At 51.8% G+C, this 18,856-nt stretch overlaps 2 protein-coding genes across 2 annotated transcripts; both read left to right on the top strand.

Annotated features, from left to right (window-relative positions):
- Positions 1-461: 461 nt before the first annotated feature.
- Positions 462-2,945, top strand: LOC120665160 (U-box domain-containing protein 16-like). Its single transcript, XM_039944619.1, has one exon. The coding sequence runs from the start codon at positions 677-679 to the stop codon at positions 2,699-2,701; it is 2,025 nt and encodes a 674-aa protein (XP_039800553.1). The 5' UTR covers positions 462-676; the 3' UTR covers positions 2,702-2,945.
- Positions 2,946-15,594: 12,649 nt separating this feature from the next.
- Positions 15,595-16,998, top strand: LOC120665159 (transcription repressor OFP1-like). Its single transcript, XM_039944617.1, has one exon. It carries the CDS (start codon positions 15,731-15,733, stop codon positions 16,802-16,804), a length of 1,074 nt encoding a protein of 357 aa, XP_039800551.1. The 5' UTR covers positions 15,595-15,730; the 3' UTR covers positions 16,805-16,998.
- Positions 16,999-18,856: the final 1,858 nt, after the last annotated feature.

The following is an 18,856-nucleotide window of genomic DNA, read 5'->3' as shown; positions in this document are numbered from 1 at the left end:
CCTTCACTGCGCAGCATATGCAAATGCAAGCGCGACACAAGCTTGGAAGCTTTCCGTTTCTTATCCCGGGCCTGCAACGAGACCATGGACGCGATCCGATCAAACCGGTTACCGGTTACCACCAACCATTTTCTCTACTTATCCTCAACTGCCAGGGCCCAAGCCGAGTCACCAACGTACCAGCCGATCCGATCCGGCCGTCCATCGACCACGATCAGCGGTCAGCGTTTTTCTCCCCCTTTGGGCAGGCCGAGTGGTCAGCGGTTGACAACATCTCCTTCAAACCGTTCCTGCTCAAAAAAAAACAAATAGAGAGCGGCAGCAATTGAAAAAACGCACATGCCACGACATGGGTGACCATCAACACCATCACGGGCCACAAAAGTCAGGGGGATTTCCGCTCGATTTCCGGCCTCTTCAACCCCAGCTCGCGCACAACTCAACGCGCCTACCGGCCCCCACGCCGGCCACCCGGCCGGCCCGTATATATGCCGCCCCACCACCACGCCCTCCCGCTCCGTGTCCAACTGCCCATTCTCTTCTCTTCTCAGCTCAACTCATCTCATCTCAGCTCGTTCATCCATTCGTGTTTGCTAACTGCCTTCGCTTCGGATTGCGATTGGAATTGGATTGCATCGCATCGTCACAAAGGCTTATTACAGCGACAGCAGCAGCAATGGCTAGCGGCGCGGCGATCGACGAGTGGCCGTCGTCCCCCTACTCCTCGTCGGCGCCCGACGGGGAGGTGCTGCGCTCCCTGCACGGCCTGGCGCGGGACCTCTCGGCGGCGGAGGCGCCGGCGCCGTTCCTGCGGCCGGTCTTCGCGGCGGTGGCCAGGCGGGCGCGGCTGCTCGCAGCCGTCTCCGACGACCTGCTGCTGTTCGGCGGCGCGGCCGCGGGGCCGCTGCTGCTGCTGCCGCGCTCGGCGTCGCTCTGCCTGCGGGAGGTCCTGCTCGTGCTGCAGCGGTTCAAGGCGCTGGTGGCGGACTGCGCGGCGCGCAGCCGCACGCGGCTGCTGCTGCAGTCGGACGAGGTGGCCGCGCGCGCCGGGGAGCTGCAGCACGACCTCGCCACGCTGCTCGACCTGCTCCCCGTGGCCGACCTCGGGCTCGCCGACGACGTGGCGGACCTGCTCGCGCTCGCGTCGCGCCAGTGCCGCCGCGCGGCGGCCGCGGAGCTGGGGCTCAGGGCGGCCGTGCTCGCGCTGATCCACGAGGTGGAGCGGGAGATCGTGCCCGAGCGGGAGCGGCTCGAGGGCATCCTCGAGGAGGTGGGCATCAACGACCCGGCCAGCTGCAGCGACGAGATCGAGACCCTGGAGCGGGAGATCGGCGACTGCGTCGCCGAGAGGTGGACGTCGTCGATGATCGCGCTCGTCGGCCTCCTCCGCTACGCCAAGTGCGTGCTCTTCAGCGCCGCCACGCCGTGGACCGTGGACTCCAAGGTGGATCCCGACGACGACGGCGCCGAGCCCCCGTCGCCGCCGCTGGACTTCCGGTGCCCCATCTCCCTCGAGCTCATGCGCGATCCCGTCGTGGCTTCCAGCGGCCAGACGTACGACCGCGAGTCCATCACGCGGTGGTTCGGCTCCGGCAAGTCCACGTGCCCGAAGACCGGGCAGGTGCTGGCGGATCTGGAGCTTGTGCCTAACAAGGCGCTCAAGAACTTGATCGTTCGGTGGTGCCGGGAGAACGGCGTCGCCGTGGAGGTCGCCGAGGCTGGGAAGGCCGAGCCGGCGCCGGTGGTGGCCGCGAACAAGGCCGCGCTGGAGGCGGCGCGGATGACCGCGTCGTTTCTCGTGAAGAAGCTGTCGGCATCCTTCTCCCCCGAGGCGACCAAGCGCGTGGTGTACGAGATCCGGCAGCTGGCCAAGTCCGGGTCCGACAACCGCGCGTTCATCGGGGAGGCAGGCGCCGCCGCGCTCCTGGTGCCGCTGCTCCGCTCCGAGGACTCGGCGCTCCAGCTCAACGCCGTGACGGCGATGCTCAACCTCTCCATCCTGGAGGCCAATAAGAAGCGCATCATGCACGCTGAGGGCGCCGTGGACGCGCTGTGCCACGTGATGGGCTCCAGCGCGTCGTGGCGGGCCAAGGAGAACGCCGCGGCCACCGTGCTGAGCCTGGCGGCCGTCCACGCGTACCGCCGCCGGCTGGGCCGGAACCCGCTCGTCGTCGAGAGCGTCGTGCAGCTCGCGCGCACGGGGCCCTCCAGCACCAAGAAGGACGCGCTCGCCGCGCTGCTGTCCCTGTCCGGGGAGCGGGAGAACGTCGGGAGGCTCGTGGAGGCCGGCGCCGCGGAGGCGGCGGTGTCGGCGGTCGGCGAGGCCGAGGCCGCCGCGGCGGTGCTGGCGTCGCTGGCCAAGCGCGGCGGCGCGGAGGCGATCGTGGCGCTCGACGGCGCCGTGGCGCGCCTGGTGGCCGAGATGCGGCGCGGCACGGAGTGGTCGCGGGAGTGCGCGGCGGCCGCGCTGGTGCTGCTGTGCCGGCGCGCGGGCGCCAAGGCGGCGGCGCAGGTGATGGCGGTCCCCGGCGTGGAGTGGGCCATCTGGGAGCTGCTGGGCACCGGCACCGACCGCGCGCGCCTCAAGGCCGCGTCGCTCGGCAGGGCGTGCCGGCGGTGGGCCGCCGCCGCCAGCGCGGAGCAGAGCACCACCGAGTGCCCCACCTCCGACGCCGCGCCGGCGCTCACGATGGCGTCGTGAATTCCACTACACGATTCTTAGCAGAAACTCCAAAAAAAAAGAAAGCAACAATATTTTTAGGTACCATGATTCCTGTACAAAATTTGTTCCTGGCCATCAAGGCCTTCACGATTCTTTGGTCCGTAGTGCGGGCAGTGAGTAACTGATCAACTGTAAATACAAAACGTTCTTGTCCTCTCTCTTTTTTTCCTGCAAACATTGTTACACATTTTCTCGTCACAGAAATACAGAGAAAGAAACAAAACACTTTGTAATCCAGCTTGTTCAGTGACTTCTGCGCCCCTGTTATGCTGTTCTTATCCTGATCGCTCCTTCCTATAGAGCGCGATTAACTAGGGGTTGCTCTCCAAGACTCCAACTTTGTACGAACGCAGACAGCTTCCTCCGGTCCTCCCCAATCATTGCGTAGATGATGATTGCAACCAGGCTGGCAGGTTCTCCGCGGCTGCGCTGCCGGTGCCGGGGGACAGAACTGCCAGCCAGCCGTCCGTTCGGGTGAGGAAAGGAGAAGGAAGAGGGGACTGCACTGTGCCGAACGGAATCCGTTGCCCGGCTGGAAATGCTTGGCGAGAGAGGCTACGGGCGCAGAGCCGCAGACCCAGCTCGCGGTCACCGGCTTTGGGGCGGAAAGGCCGCCGCTTTGCGTCCCTGCCAGGCTGCCAGCCAGGATGCGCATATCTTCGCCGCGTTTGCGTAGCTTGACGCCATCCTTGCCGTCCCCTTTGAGAAAAGCAGAGATACCCCTCCTTATATTTTTTTTCTCCTTTTTCAACCAAGAGATAGTAAGATATGCGCATAGTTCTGCAGATTTTTTTTTTTTGGTTCGGCGACGTGTTTGGCTCGAGATCCAGGCGCTCTGCGCTGGCTGCCGGGCGCCGGCTACGGGATTGGGGGTGACGGGCGACGCTGTCGCCTGCTGTGTCAGCCGGTGCGTCTGAGTTTCCTTCGACGGAAGCGCTACCCGTGCGCTTACGCTTACGCGCTCGCAGGTTAGAACTTGCTTCGACAGCTTACCACGTAACCGGTGGTGTGCGTGCGCGTCGGGTTGACGAAGGCTGGGCAGCTTGCTTGCGTTCGGACTTCGGACGTAACCTGTGACCCGGATGTTCGCACGGCGCTCGTGTCCAGACTCCTCGGGGCTCCTCCGGCGTACGTAACATCTGCCACCTCGTCTGTACCAGTGTTGCTTCTTCAAAAGACTTGATGATATTTTCTTTTTTTTAAAAAAAAGAAGACTACAAGTAATATTTAAGCAGAGACTCCAAGAAATCAAACTGGTTTGTCTAAAGAAAATTAGGGTGTGTTTAGCTGGTGAAAAAGTTTGGATTTTGATACTATAGCACATTTCATTGATAAATAATATCTAATTATAGACTAATTAGACTTAAAAGATTCAGCTCGTGCTAATTAGTTAGACTGTGTAATTAGTTGTATTTAATGCTATATACATATGTCTGAAGATTCAATATGACGAGTACTATATAAATTTTTTTGGGAAAGGGCCTTAGTTTCACGAGCCGGCCGGTATCCTATCGATGGCTTCCCTTGCGTAACAAGGCGAATTAAACTGTGCAGGCAGGTCGGCGAGTGGCCTGCTCTAGGCACGGTGTGTTTTCTGTTCCGGAGCTGAGAGAGCAGGAGCCGAAATGAGCAAGTGTTTTTTCTTTTTGGTAACCAGCGCGTGCCGAAATGGGCAACCGGATGGCCACGTGCGCTCTCGTCGAGAAGCATGCAGACGGGTTCAGCCATTTCTGGAGGAGGAATCTGACGGAGCGAGCAGAAAGGGCAACGGCCTGGCCCAATGGATCCGTTCAAAATCAGTACTGCCTACTGGGATCGGAGGAGCCGAGAACAGTGCCACTCTTTATTTTTTGGAAAGGTGAGTGGGACGGAAATATATCACCACAGAAATGTCAACTGATTCCTTGGTTCTTTCGTCTCGTCACAAAAAGAGGTCGGATTATCAGTTGCACTGACCAGGCTGGCACTGACGCCTACCTACATATGGCTACATGCATGTAAAACGTGTTGGTTTGGCCTTTTCTTAATCGGCTCACGGGATAAGACGCCACACAGTGACACCTATACATGCATGGCTACAAGGTGCTGTCCTGCACATGTTCATTTCTTTTCGTCTATATTTTTTTAAAAAAAAGATAATGTAAGCTATTTTTTTTCCGAACATGCCTTAGCACGTATTTCATTAAGAGAAAGCAGATTACAGACATAACTTGATGCTGGTCAAACTGGAGTTGACCGACACAAGCACACAAAAGACTAACAATAATAGAGAAAAAATTGAAGAAAGGGCAATGAAAACAAACGGCCATAGAACCGACAGAACGACTACTATAGAACAAAAGAAAAGACCTCACCAACCCGCAAAGACCCACCAAGCGACCTAATAACGTAACCTATTAAGGACAATAAAAGCACATAGAGTGATTTGCCTTGTCAGAATCAAACGTGAGAATTGTGTACATTATACTCTCTCCATATACATGTCATATGTTATTTCTATGTCAAGTTCAGATCGCCGGCTATCCACATCCACGTGCACCACATGGGTGAAAGACAGAAATCAAAGGTAGAGAAGCAGGTAAATGGTTGCCATGAGCCGGCGGCTTCCAACAGTTTTCGCCCCTACATACTCTAAAATTAGACGAAGATATACTCACTTATTTACTGTTGAGCATCTCCCAGAGACTATTTATTCTTCTCTAATTTATAGAAATAGATATTTTGATGAAAAATTTGCCCCCCAACAGGTTCTTCAAATGATATCCAAAGATAGATATCTTCTATTCCAGATTTCATGTTAGCCAAATATGAACAGTAAGGATGGCTCTTTGGACTACAAATAAGATATAGATAGAAGAGCTATTGGAAAAGACAAAGATATGGAAAACAATTTTCACTCAAATAACTCTCCAAATGATAATTTAGAGAGTAGATTTTAGAAAAGCTCTTGGAGATGCTTATTACCTCTATTTCGAATTATAAGTCATTCCAACTTTTTTGATAAGTCAAACTAATTTATGTTTGACCAAATTACAGAAATAATTACAAAAATTTATAGCACCCAATAGATATACTATAAAAATATATTTTTATAAAAATCTAATGATACTTATTTGGTATCATAAATATCAGTAATTTTTATATAAAGACAAAATAGGCACTTTGGTCCTTCAACTTTGCTTCAAGGGTCAAGTTGGTCCCTCAACTTTCAAAAAGACCAATTTGGTCCCTCAACTTTTGTTTTTAGGTCAAATTTGTCCTTATACTAATGTAATGCTCCATATTACCATGAGACTAATGCTAAAAAAAGTCATCTTTACTCTTGGCTATTTTCCCTCCTTCATAATTTGCATGTTTAGCATTGGTGTAATAAGTTAATCAAACACGTGCTTGATATTTTTATATGATGTTAGACTAAATTAAATACGAAAGAGCATTTCAACAAATACAAGAGATATCAAACTAGTGAACAGAATAATAGATCTATTGTGACCTATTATTGATTAATTACAACTATACAATAATGGAAATTTAGTATATGAGAAGGAGCTAAGGGTAAAAATGACTTTCGCATCTATCTCATGGTATTATGGAGCATCACAATAGTATAGGGACAAATTTGATCTAAAAACAAAAGTTGAGGTATCGAATTGGTCTTTTTGAAAGTTAAGGGCCGGGACCAACTTGACCCTTATATAAACTTGGTCATCTTGAAATATTTTATTCTTCAAGAAAGATGGAATAGTTACAACTTGTAACGGTGGGAGTATATCAATAGGAACCACATCTTTTGTCACTCATCGTAGGATTATTAAGAGATGAACACGTGTGACTAGCAGTCAAGGTATCCATATTTTCCAAAACCGAATATCCAAATCAAAATTTTACTGCATCTTTGTTCTAGCAATTTAAAAGTATTCCATCTTATATGATGGTTTGAGTGACTGTCGTCTTTGTAATATTTTCGGACTGCAGCTGTTAACTTGTGGACGCCGCCCCGCTGAACCACGCAATGGCAACACAGCAGCAGGCAGCAGCCGAACCGCCAGGTGCCAACGGAGTGGCATGAAACTGGTGGTTGAGGGAAAAGGGAGTTGGGCTGGCGAGCAGGCCCAAACGCTTAGCACGACCAACCCTAAAGCCCTTGTAGGTGCTTTTCAAAAAAAAAAAGCCCTTGTAGGTTATTGGAGGCCCATGTGTGTGCAGAGAAAACTGGCCCGAATCACAGAGGAGAGACTTGTAGCCCAACTATTGTGGACCTACACTTTCTAGCCCAAAATGGGTCGAAGTGCGCTACCTCTTTATCACTGCCACTAGTAGGTAGCATACTCCCTCCGTTCATGAGAATTTCTGCAGTGCTTCGCCGCGTGAAGCTTACAGCTGAGACGATCAGCAGCTAACCAGGTGAATCAGGCGAGTCTAGTTCCCTCCCATGAACGTGAGCTTCGGTGCCTACCGAAACATACAGATCAACTGCAGCCTAAAAACGAAGCAACAAGGCAGTGGCACGAGTTTCCGCTCCGGTGCATGCCCCCGATCGATACGAGCACAATCACCCCGACAGCGATCACGACCTGATCCCATTGTACCATGGCATGTGCGCGCTGCACCTTGCGCTGCTCGGATCGGATCGCCGCCCGAGGAGTCCGCGTGTCTGGTCCATTTCTAGCAGAAGCCTTGGCCTACTGCCACGACACCGGATGGATGATGCAGGAGAACAGGCAGGTCAAGAATCTTTCAGTTGTTGCCTAACCTACGCCACTAGCTAAGTAGCTAGGGCTCCGAACTGCCTGGCCGGAACCCGGAAACGGAGCGGCCTCTCGTCAAAAAGTGATCGGCGCCGGTTGCCCAAGACGGAGACGAGTCCTTGTCAACCCTTTCGTAGCTAGGCCTTGCAAGCGTGCGTGCGCACGGGTGATACTTAGCGGCAACTTGCTAAGTCGCATGACAGGGCATGCACGCGTGCTGGGCCTACCTTCTCTGATTTCCCATTCGTGTGTGTGTGTCTGGTGCATGGCGTTAATCTTTTTTTTTTCGTTCTTTCCATTTAGATTTTCATGTAGGAACTGAACTTGTCAGAGAAGTACTCGTCCTGTTCTCCTGCACAAAGTAGTGTCACCAATGGGCTCAGGATGCATTTTGCTAGTTTGTCAGCCAACCAGACAGCAGTACTTATCTCTCATACCAAATCAGCATCAGCCACCAACTAACCAGCAGTACTTATTTCTCACAATAAATCAGCACCAGCCGCCAACCACAGCCAGCCAACACAGAGCGATTATAAAACTCCACCTTTTCTTTTTAACAAAATACTTATTCAAACAAGTTCTTGAAAAAAAAAACCGAACACGCCCCGATGGATGATGATGTATACAAACACCCCTCCTTCCATAATAAAACACATGCTACAGCTTCCTTACTACTTTCAGTACTTTGCATGGTATGGAAGTATATATGGACTGACGAAGTAGTTGAACAGCGTCCGGTGAAATCTGAATGTATTTGCCACAGGCTCGTCATTTCATGCGTCCTCCTTCATCTCCTTTACGCTACAAATACGCGTTCAGCGTGACATCACCTCGCTCGCCAGTTTCCTTCCTCCGTCCGATCGGTCTGTTCCTCTGTGAGCAATTCTATACCAGAGCAAATGCTGCCGTGCCTTGACCGAGCCCTGACGCACGTCGCCCAGGTCCAGCGCGCGCCCTTCGTCCTCACTCACGCCCACGCACGACCCGCCGCTATACGTACGTACGTAGACACATCGCCCTCGTGGCCTCGTCACGCGACTGGCACGGCACGCTGCTAGCGGCGCCGCGAGGCCACGTCGCGCCACGAGAAGTGGGGCGCGCGTCAGACACGGCGCAGCACAGGCTAAGCTAGCGGCGGGAGACGTACACGAGGCCGTGCCGATCGAGCCACCAGGCACGTACGGGCCACGCCGCGCATGCACCACCCCGCCGTAACCCAAGCTAGCTCCGCCGCCCGGCGGCCATGAACGTCGGCACCCGGCCGGGAGATTTCACGGGATCGATCGGCGGCCTGGAGGCTGGAGCTTCGCTCACGGAAAACCATGCGGGTCTCTGGCCTCTGGCGTGCGTGCGTGGGCGTCGCGGCCGGGCGGTCCTCGTCGTCGTCCCCCCCGCGGCCTCGCGCGCCGTCCCGTCTGACGTAACCCGGCAGACCGGTCCGATCCGATCCGGACCCATGCGTCGTTGTTTGCATGCCGTCCCGGCCTGCAGATCGATCGATGCCCGAGCCGTGCACCACCCACTCGGCCACTCCACCACAGTCCACACCACCGCCCGCGAGGCCACGACGGGCACCTTCGATTTGTCTTGGTCCATGACTCATGGATCGATCACCGATGGACAGGCGATCGATACGGTCCCATTCCCTAACGCGACTGCTGGCTCGTGAGCGGCGAGCCGTCGGGTCCGATCGGCGCACGGAAGCGGAGGCCGGACAGGGTAGGCGCGCGCGCAGACAAGGAAGGATCGCGTGGAGTTGAGGCCCGCCGGCGAGGTGACTGCGGCCGGCGCTTGGCTTTCTTTGCTTTGCGGGTGTTGAGAGCGACGGCCTGACCAGGCCGGGGGCTGGATGAAATCCGGGCTCCATGGACCCCCGTGTCTCTTGACTCCGGATGCATTTGACCTGAACGCGTCTTGTCTCGTTGTCTTTCTTCTGAACAAAAATGTCAGTATATGCCTCAGCCTCAGTCACATAGGAGGAGTACGTAGTCCTCACAAACCTGTTGAGTAGTGCGCTGAATCTGAACTTAAAACAAATGTTTCGAGGGAGTTGAAACGGCTATGTGAGTTAAAACAGATTTACAATCCAAATCGTGACATCTAGCACGCTGGAGTGTAACACAGTTCTTTTCTAAATAGTAACCACTGTTACACTATCCGACTCAGAATGCGACGTAGCTAGAAAAACAAGTGCATTGATTCAAAAAAAGAAAAACAAGTGCAAGTTTGTATATAAAAAGAAGAAGATGCATTAAAGTTTCCTCTAGTGTTATTATCGCGCACCAGGGTTCTTGTCCCCGAGTTCAAGCTTAGCGATCCACATCCGGTGGCTCGATTTTATTAAGCAACGGCCGCACGGAGATGACAACTAAGGGAATGTCATGTTGTTCCATGTCACAGAGTATAGTACGTAATGTGAATTGCAAATTACCAACCGGACTTGTGAGATGTATAACTAATTTACTGTGCTAACTCTCTTTTTGAAATGTAATTGTGTTTTATAGCGCAGGATTACAACTCAGATAAAGATATTAACATAATTTGTTTTTGTTGCCTTTATTGTTATTTTTTTGTTACACGCCCAAACAAATTGGGGGTGACTATACCTATAAAACAAAAACAAAGAAATCTGAAATTTTTTACTACAATTTCCTTTCTTCTAGCACATACTCTAGCTATTTCATTTTATTTGGGAACTATTGTTGTGTTACTATGTCTATAAGTGAATAATAAAAATATATTGAATTTCATTGCCAAGGAAACAAAACACTATTGTGTCATAGTGCCACACCTAATGCGAGATTCATGTGCGTTATCACCCTCTATGATGAACCTAAAACATAAAGTAATGAGGAAATGAAAGAAAATTCCAGCAACATTGCGAAAATGTGTGGCTAAGGCCAGTCTTGATAGGAGTTTCATGATGAGGAGATATGAGGGAGTTTCATGGGATGAGAGAGAAGTTCCATTCTCATGAAACTCTATTGCCTAGTTTTCTATTTTGGCAACTGTGTTATGAAACATCTAGCACACTAGAGTGTAATACGGTTCTTTTCTAAATAGTAACCACTGTTACACTATCCGACTCAGAATGCAACATAGAAAAACAAGTGCATTGATTCAAAAAAGAAAAACAAGTGCAAGTTTGGTATATAAAAAGAAGAAGATGCCTTAAAGTTTCCTCTAGTGTTATTATCGCGCACCATGGTTCTTGTCCCCGAGTTCAAGCTTAGCGATCCACGTCCGGTGGCTCGATTTTGTTAAGCAACGGCCGCACAGAGATGACAACTAAGGGAATGTCATGTTGTTCCGTGTCACAGAGTATAGTACATAATGTGAACTGCAATTTACAAACCATACTTGTGAGATATATAACTGATTTACTGTGCTAACTCTCTTTTTGAAATGTACTTGTGTTTTATAGCGCATGATTACAACTCAGATAAAGATACTAACATAATTTTTTGTTGTTGCCTTTATTGTTATTTTTTTGTTGCATGCCCAAACAAATTGGGGGTGAGTATACCGATAAAATAAAAACAAAGAAATCTGAAACTTTTGACTACAATTTCCTTTCTTCTAGCACATACTCTAGCTATTTCATTTTATTTGGGAACTATTGTTGTGTTACTATGTCTATAAGTGAATATATGTCATCGTTGACTTTATTATGGATCATGTCAAGGAGTGGTTCTGGACTTATAGTATCATCTCGAGTATAGAGATTTTTGAAGAAAGTTGTCGCCATTTCCTTCATCTCTTTTTTATTCTCAATATATCTACTATCCTCTGCCTTCAGTCTTCTTATTTTATTTTTCTTTGCACGCCAAGCAGCCTTCCGATGGAAAAAACTAGTGTTTCTATCTCCTTCCCGTAGCCAGGAAATCCTGGACCTTTGAAGCCACATCATCTCTTCCCGGTACAACAGTTCATCCATCTTGTATTGTATATGTTTAATTGCCACCTGATTTCCCACTGGATCCTGCAACAGTAGTTGTTCAAGCTCTTTCTTAGCTTGTTCGAGTTCTTTAGTAACTGAGCCAAAATGCTCCTTGCTCCACTGTCTCAAAGATCCCATCATTGACTTGAGTTTGCTGGATAGTTCCTGCAAATTATGGGCCGGCAACTCCTCATTCCATGTTTGTTTGATGACCTCTGACAAGGACTCCATTCGTTCTCACATAATTTCATATCTGAAGCACCGTTTAGATCCTCTCTCTCTCTCTCTTGTAGCAACTTCTGCTTTTAGTAAAAGTGGGCAATGATCAGACCTCGAGGACACCAAATGCACCACCTGGGCATCGCTGAAAAGGTCTGTCCAAGATGGGGAGGCAACCACACGGTCCAAACGAACTATAACATTTCTTTCCCCTTCTTGCTTATTGTTGTAAGTCCATGGCAGGCCTGAAAAGCCTAAGTCATGAAGGTCACACTGGGACATAACCTCTCTAAAGTCCTCCATTTGTTTCTCTCTTCTTTGAGTATGGGAAAAGTGCTCGAATGACCACATAACTTCATTAAAATCCCCAATCATCATCCAGGATGCACTGGACTTATTTTTCAGCATTTGCATTCGCTCCCACATCAAGTGTCGGTCTTGCACCCTTGGTTCCCCATACACAAAAGTACCCCTCCATTTCAGGTCCTTATCCTGTTCCTTCACCATCACATCCACGTGATGTTCCCCAATAGAGAGTAGCTCTATGTCCAGGTTTTCATCCCAGAAGAGCCCCAATCCTCCTCCTTTTCCATTCCCTTTAGATGTTAAACAATTCCGTAGACCAAGTCTTTACTTTAGATTGCGAAATCGTTCATCGCTTTGCCATGTCTCCGACAGGAACACAATTTTGGGGTTATATGTCCGTACTAGTCGGACCTACTTTTAAGCAACCATCTTGTTACTGCGAGGAGTATATGAAAATGATCCGAAATTTTTGGTGGGGGACGAACCAGATCGTAGGAAAGTACATTGGATAGCATGGGAAAAGATGATGTTGCCTAAGCACATGGGAGGTATGGGCTTTCGGGATATGAAACTGTTTAATCAGGCGCTGTTAGCAAGACAAGCTTGGAGGCTAGTGGCACATCCTGACAGCCTGTGCGCTCGTCTTTTAAAAGCCAAGTACTTCCCAAACGGTGAAATGATTGATACAGTGTTCCCTACAGATTCATCACCCTCCTGGAAGGGAATTGAGTTTGGGTTAGAGCTGCTAAAAAAAGGAATCATATGGCGAGTGGGGAATGGCGATAAGATTCAGATTTGGAGGGATAATTGGATACCCAAAGATTCTCTATTAAAAATAATGGGACGAAGAACAGGGTGTCGTCTGCGTTGGGTATCCCAACTCATGCGTAGAGATGTTCGGGATTGGGACATGGATCTTGTCAGGAAAATCTTTCATGATCATGATGTAGAAGAAGTGTTGAAGATTAGAATTCCATCTAGACCAACTGAGGATTCCCTTGCATGGCACTTTGCAAAAAGTGGTCTTTTCTCAGTTCGGAGTGCTTACAAGCTAGCTCTCAGGGATTTCATACAACAACAGGGAGTGGCGAGTAGCAGTAGTTCAATGGATGGAGGGAGAAGGGTTTGGAAACTTCTATGGAGTACCCCAGTTCCTCAAAAGATAAAATTTTTTGCCTGGAAGCTAGCAACCGAGGGTCTGGCTACCATGCAAAATAGGATGAGGAGAAATCTAGAATCTGATAGTACATGCCGTTTGTGTGGTACAGGCGAGGAAGATAGTTATCATGCAGTGGTTGCATGCACAAAGTCGAGAGCTCTTCATGATGAGCTTAGAAAGGATTGGGAGTTGATATCGGAGGATATGCTGGTAAGGTCTGGTCCAGAATGGTTCCTTTTGCTATTGGATAAACTAGATACAGAAGCAAGAGCTCAGGTTCTTTTCTGCTTTTGGAGATCCTGGCACCTGCGTAATGATGCAGTGCATGGGAAGGGCTTGGCGTCGGTGGAGGCATCAGCGAGTTTTGTAAAAAACTACTGGTCTTCCTTGTTGTGTATAAGACATAGTGCAGATCAAAATGAAAAAGGAAAATCACAGGTAGTTAGTACCTGGCAATAGCAAGGAGGGACGACGAAAATCAGACAAACACAAAAGAAATGCCAATTTGGAAACCACCTATACAAGGATGGGTAAAAATAAATGTGGATGCAGCCTTTAGTGCACATTCTGGGGAGGTGAGCATCGGCTTGATCATCAGGGGCCATGCGGGTCAGGTTCTATTGACAGCATGGAAGGTCATACAGAGGTGCTCATCAGTGGAGGAAGCTGAGGCTACAGCATGTTTTGAAGGAGTTCAAGTGGCAGTGGAATGAATCAGTAAGCCTGCTGTCTTAGAGTCTGACTGTCTTTATATTGTGAAAGCATTGCAGACCTCAACGGTGGACAAAGCACATTTCTCTGGTATTATAAATGAGATAAAGGCCAGCATGTTGTTGCTTCCGGAGGTAAAAGTTAGTAAAATAGGAAGAGAGTGCAATAGAGTGGCTCATGAGCTTGCTAGCTTAGCGAGGTGTACTTCGCATAGTGCTGTTTGGAGATCACAAGCTCCCTCTTGTATTTCTGAGCTACTCAAACTTGATTGTATTTCTTCATCACTGTAATGAAGGCGCTCTTTTCCCTCGCAAAAAAATAAAAAATATTGAATTTCATTGCCAAGGAAACAAAACATTGCTGTGTCATAATGGCACACCTAATGCGGGATTCATGTGAGTTATCACCCTCTATGATGAACCTAAAAAATAAAGTAACGAGGAAATGAAAGAAAATTCCCGCAACATTGCGAAAATGTGTGGCTAAGGCCAGTTTTGATAGGAATTTCATAGAGAGTTTCATGATGAGGAGATAGGAGGGAGTTTCATGGGATGAGAGAGAAGTTCCATTCCCATGAAACTCAATAGACACAATTGCCTAGTTTTCTATTTTGGTAACTGCGTTATGAAACTGTGCACTGAGACTAGCCTAAAAATTCCAAGAGGAAATGATCGAGGTGCTCATTAGTAAGAAGGCCACGGTCTCTTTTCCTTGCTCTGCACAAAAAAAAAGAGTCATCGAGGGCATTTGTGTTGCCGAAGAAAGAACAAAAGAAGCTGGAAAGAGCCCGCCGAATCGCATGATGACAATGCGATCGTTAGGCCTACAGCATATCCTTAGGTGCTGCGTGGTCTCGTTCATCCATCCACCCGTTCGAACTGAATGGACAAAGCAAAACCACCGTTGAAGCTGCGTCAACAACCATTGTCTACCGGCCCATCCTTACGTGGCCTCTTTTGGTCCCATCCACTGACATTGAAGCTTGGATGCGGATGTCAACAACCACGACAATGCATGCCCTTGTGTTGTGTATCTGGGGCTCTGATCACGGAGTTACCGGCTGAGTTTGAGAGAAGATAATCAGATGCAGACCGTAACGAAATTTGGGTCTTTCATGACGCGAGTCAGTGAGTCACGCAACTCACATGACTCACGGCGGACTAAGCTAGAGAAGCGTTTGTACCCATAGCTCCATAGGAATAGAGGATTAGTTATGAAGCTTAGAACTTATATTAAGCATGCAACAATAGTATTTTATTTAAAACTAAAAACCGGATTCGTTTGAAAATTAGAAACCTATATTTGCACAGCCCTACAAAAAAAATTAATATAGTGCGATCTATTAATTTTTTTATTAACACTATAGGATCTTTAGCGCTTTAAAACAAGTGCGATCTCATGATAGACATGCCATTGCGCCGATACATCTCTGTCTATAAGCCACTGGTCACTATAAATTTTTTTATTAACACTATAGTTGGCATTGTGCTCTACTTGTAATTAAGTTGTAACTGCATTTGTTCGACCCCGTAACCTGTATGAACAATTTCGTAGCCATTAAGTTTGTAGATATACTTTGGTACTGCCTTTTTTTTTTGCCAAAGGGTAAAGGAAAAGAGTAACCGCCGCCTACAGTCTTCGCCTCTTCCGTGAGCCGAAGGTGGACCCCAGCCAGGGAGGGGCCCACAGTTCAGAGAGAATAGAAAGGACAAAAAGAACCTCACGTCCCACGCTTCCCACCCCGCGCTCGCTCGCAGCCGCGCGCGGCGCGCTACTTATCCCCGGCCTCTCCGCCCTGAGCCGCCTTGGCTCTCGCTCTGGTCCCCGGCCACCACGCCACACCTCCCCTGCTCCACCTCGCCCCTCCAAGCAGTCCTCCTCCTCGTACCAGCGCATAGATCCTTCTCCGCCAGTGCGGCAGGGCCATGGGCCGGCGCAGGTTCCGGCTCGCCGACATGATGCCCAACTCCTGGTTCTACAAGCTCCGCGACATGCGCCGCGCGCGGGGCCACCCTCCCGGCGCTGCCGGCGTCGCCAGCGCAATGCTGCCGCCGCCGTCGCCGTCGCCGCGGGCAGCGAGGTCCGCGCCGTCCCCGAGGAGCGGGTCCGCGGCGCTCCCGCACAGGACGTCGTACTACTACCCCACCCGGGACCGGGAGCTCCCGGCCCCGCAGCCGAGGGCCGCCGCCGCCACGGAGCAGGATCGCGAGCTCTTCCCCCAGCCGGAATATCCTCGGACCTATTGCTCCTCCAGGAGGCGGCACCGGGTGGGGCCCGTCAGGGTTGGGCGCGACCTGGAGGCTTTGGGCGCGGAGGCGCACGTCGCTCCCCCGCGCCGGCGGGACATGTACGTGGGGCGCGATGGCAGCGACGATGACGACGAGGAGGGCGTCGGGGAGCTCCACAGGCCGGCGGTGACCGCGCCATCGGAGGGCAGCCTGAGCGGCGGCGCCAAGGTGATCGCTTCGGACACGGACATCGTCATCGACCTCCGTGGCGAGGGCACCGCCGAGCGGGTGCTCCGGCCGATCGTGACCAAGCCGGCGAGGAGGGAGGTGGTCCGGTACGAACTGAAGGACAGGCACGTCGACGGTGGCGACGCGACGCCGAGAGCCAGCTCTGCCTCGGAACAGGGCAGCAGGGGCCACCCGAGGCGGTCGTCCGTCTCCTCGGGCCGCCGCCTCAGGACGCGCGTCAACAGCCCGCGGCTGGCGTCCGCCAGGTCCAGGAAGAGCAAGCCAGCGTCGCCGCGGAAGACGCAGGCGCCACCGCCGCCGCTCGCCGAGAGCTTCGCGGTGGTGAAGGCGTCGGCCGACCCGAGGCGCGACTTCCGCGAGTCGATGGAGGAGATGATCGCGGAGAAGGGCATCCGCGACGCGGCCGACCTGGAGGACCTGCTGGCCTGCTACCTCGCCCTCAACGCCGCCGAGCACCACGACCTCATCGTCGAGGTGTTCGAGCAGATCTGGGCGGGCCTCGCCGCCGGCGGCTACCCGTGAGCGGAAGACGACGACGACCGACGGCCGTGGATGAGGTCGTCACCCGCGTCGTGCTCCGGCTGCATGCTCGATCAGTATGCGTCGTCTCGTCCATTTCCAGCCGCGGATTAACTAGCATTAGTTCTTGACTCGTTGTTAATTATATTAATGGCTGCAATAAGAAACAAGTAAGGAAAAAAAAACTTGGCTCGATCCGCGGAAGGTTTGGTTCTTTCCTTGCTCGGCGATCGTGATTCTTCTCTCTGGCGTGTGCTCGGTCGCGTGCGCGGCGCGAACTTGCTTTCTTGAGCGCCACTCGCGTGAACAGCACCAGCTAGTAGACACCGGAACAGCTGCAGGCTGCACTAGACACCACCAGTTATTACAGTTACTACTTACTACAGATCTGGGCGATCATTGCAATCTGAAAGTAATAAATCCAGGTGAATCGAGGCCCAATCGCAGCGTCTAGTGAGAGCTTTTCGACATGTGAGATTTCTTTAGCGCACTGATCTGGGTGTAGAGAGCTGCATAGCCTACGATCAGTCTAGGAGACACGGCACTGCGCGCAGTGCATCGTGCTGCAGCCTGCAGATGCCATGGCATGGAAGCGAAACTGCTGGCCTGCAGCTGGTAGTACCTGTGTGGGGTGAATGCTGGTGCGCGCGATGCATCCCCCTGCCTGGAAGATACCAACGTCTCGAGCCTCTTACCTCCGGCCTAGCCTGGACCCGGCGGAGGCACAAACCGTATGTGCAGGAGCAGGACATGCGGACTGGAAAATACGCTGAGAGCCTCGAGCGACCGGTGCGCAGGATCCTGTAGGAGTAGGCCTACAAATGCTATTAGAAGCGACGGCGAAACAAACGACAAAGAACGAAAGATCAAACCGCAGGAAGACACGAGATTTAATATGGAAAACCCCTCCAATGCGAAGGGTAAAAATCACAGGCGCCAGCAAACAAGAACTTCATTATATCGAGTGTGTGTTTTCAACGCCTAGCGGCGGCTTACAAGAGAAATGATGAACTGTTGAGTAAAACTCTAATCTAGAGTATATGTACCGTACCGCAAGGGGCTCCCCTCCCCCCGCACCCCCCTTGCTTGGGCTTCTGCGATGGGCCACTTCCTCCTCCGCTGCGCTCCGGCCCAAACCTCCCGGCGATGAGCCTCCGCTCCGCTCCGCTCCGTCGGAAGTTGGTCATTTTTTTCTTCAGAATTTAGATCACAATATAACAAATGCAACAGTTTGTGCCAAAATGGAGAAGCGACCCATCGTACTAGGTGTGGGTTTCAACTCATACAAGAAGCAACACAGGCGAGGAACACACACACAGATTCTCCAGATCGATCCACAGATCAACCAGTGGCGATTACAGAGACAAATTCAGCAGCCCCCCACTGATGCCGGGAGTGACAAGTTGTACGGGCCGGGTCTTCCCCCTCGTGGCGCCTACCAAGCCAGTGGCCACCACGGTCTCGTGTTCGTACATGAACACGCCGTGCTCGAGGCTCGAACCTTGTCCCGTGCCTTTGGCCGGGGCTCCAAGTCAACATGTACGTGCACGCGGCGGCAGTGCCGAGCAGCCGCCATCTTCCCATCTCGCAGAGCGCACGGCCGCGTAGCGCCTCAGGCGCCCTGCCCGCCGGGCCACTCCAGCACACCGGTGGCCGACGCTTCCATGGACCCAGTGGTCACAGCCTCACGGTCGCAGGCGCAGTGACGGCCAGCTTCGGCCCGAGCAGGCCGGCCGCCCCGTCGCCGGGAGTATCGCTCGCGTCGCGTCGGGTCTCCCTGACATCGCGGTCTTCGTACGTGGACGGTCAAACCGAGAGCCCTATCGCGGACAGGGACGGCGCGCGGTGCCACGGCGCGGCAAGTTGCCGCCGGTAGGTGGCATGTCGCTCGTGCGACGGATAGGCGCGCGGGCCTCGTCCGAAGGCGGTGGCTGGCGCCCGTGCGGCCGCGGCGGCGGCCAGCCAGCGAACCCGCTCCGGGCTGTGGGGCTGCCCGGGGCGCGCGCGCGTGTGGGTGCGGGTGCATACGGCCGGACACGCACGGGACACCACCGC

Source organism: Panicum virgatum, chromosome 3N, assembly GCF_016808335.1.
Source record: "Panicum virgatum strain AP13 chromosome 3N, P.virgatum_v5, whole genome shotgun sequence".
Lineage (NCBI taxonomy): Eukaryota > Viridiplantae > Streptophyta > Magnoliopsida > Poales > Poaceae > Panicum > Panicum virgatum.
The sequence above is the reverse complement of the archived record's forward strand: the minus strand, read 5'-3'. Positions and strand labels throughout refer to the sequence as shown.

Excerpts from the sequence above, each read along its gene's own strand:
- LOC120665159 (XM_039944617.1), top strand. The coding sequence starts at position 15,731 with ATGGGCCGGCGCAGGTTCCGGCTCGCCGACATGATGCCCAACTCCTGG.
- LOC120665160 (XM_039944619.1), top strand. The coding sequence starts at position 677 with ATGGCTAGCGGCGCGGCGATCGACGAGTGGCCGTCGTCCCCCTACTCC.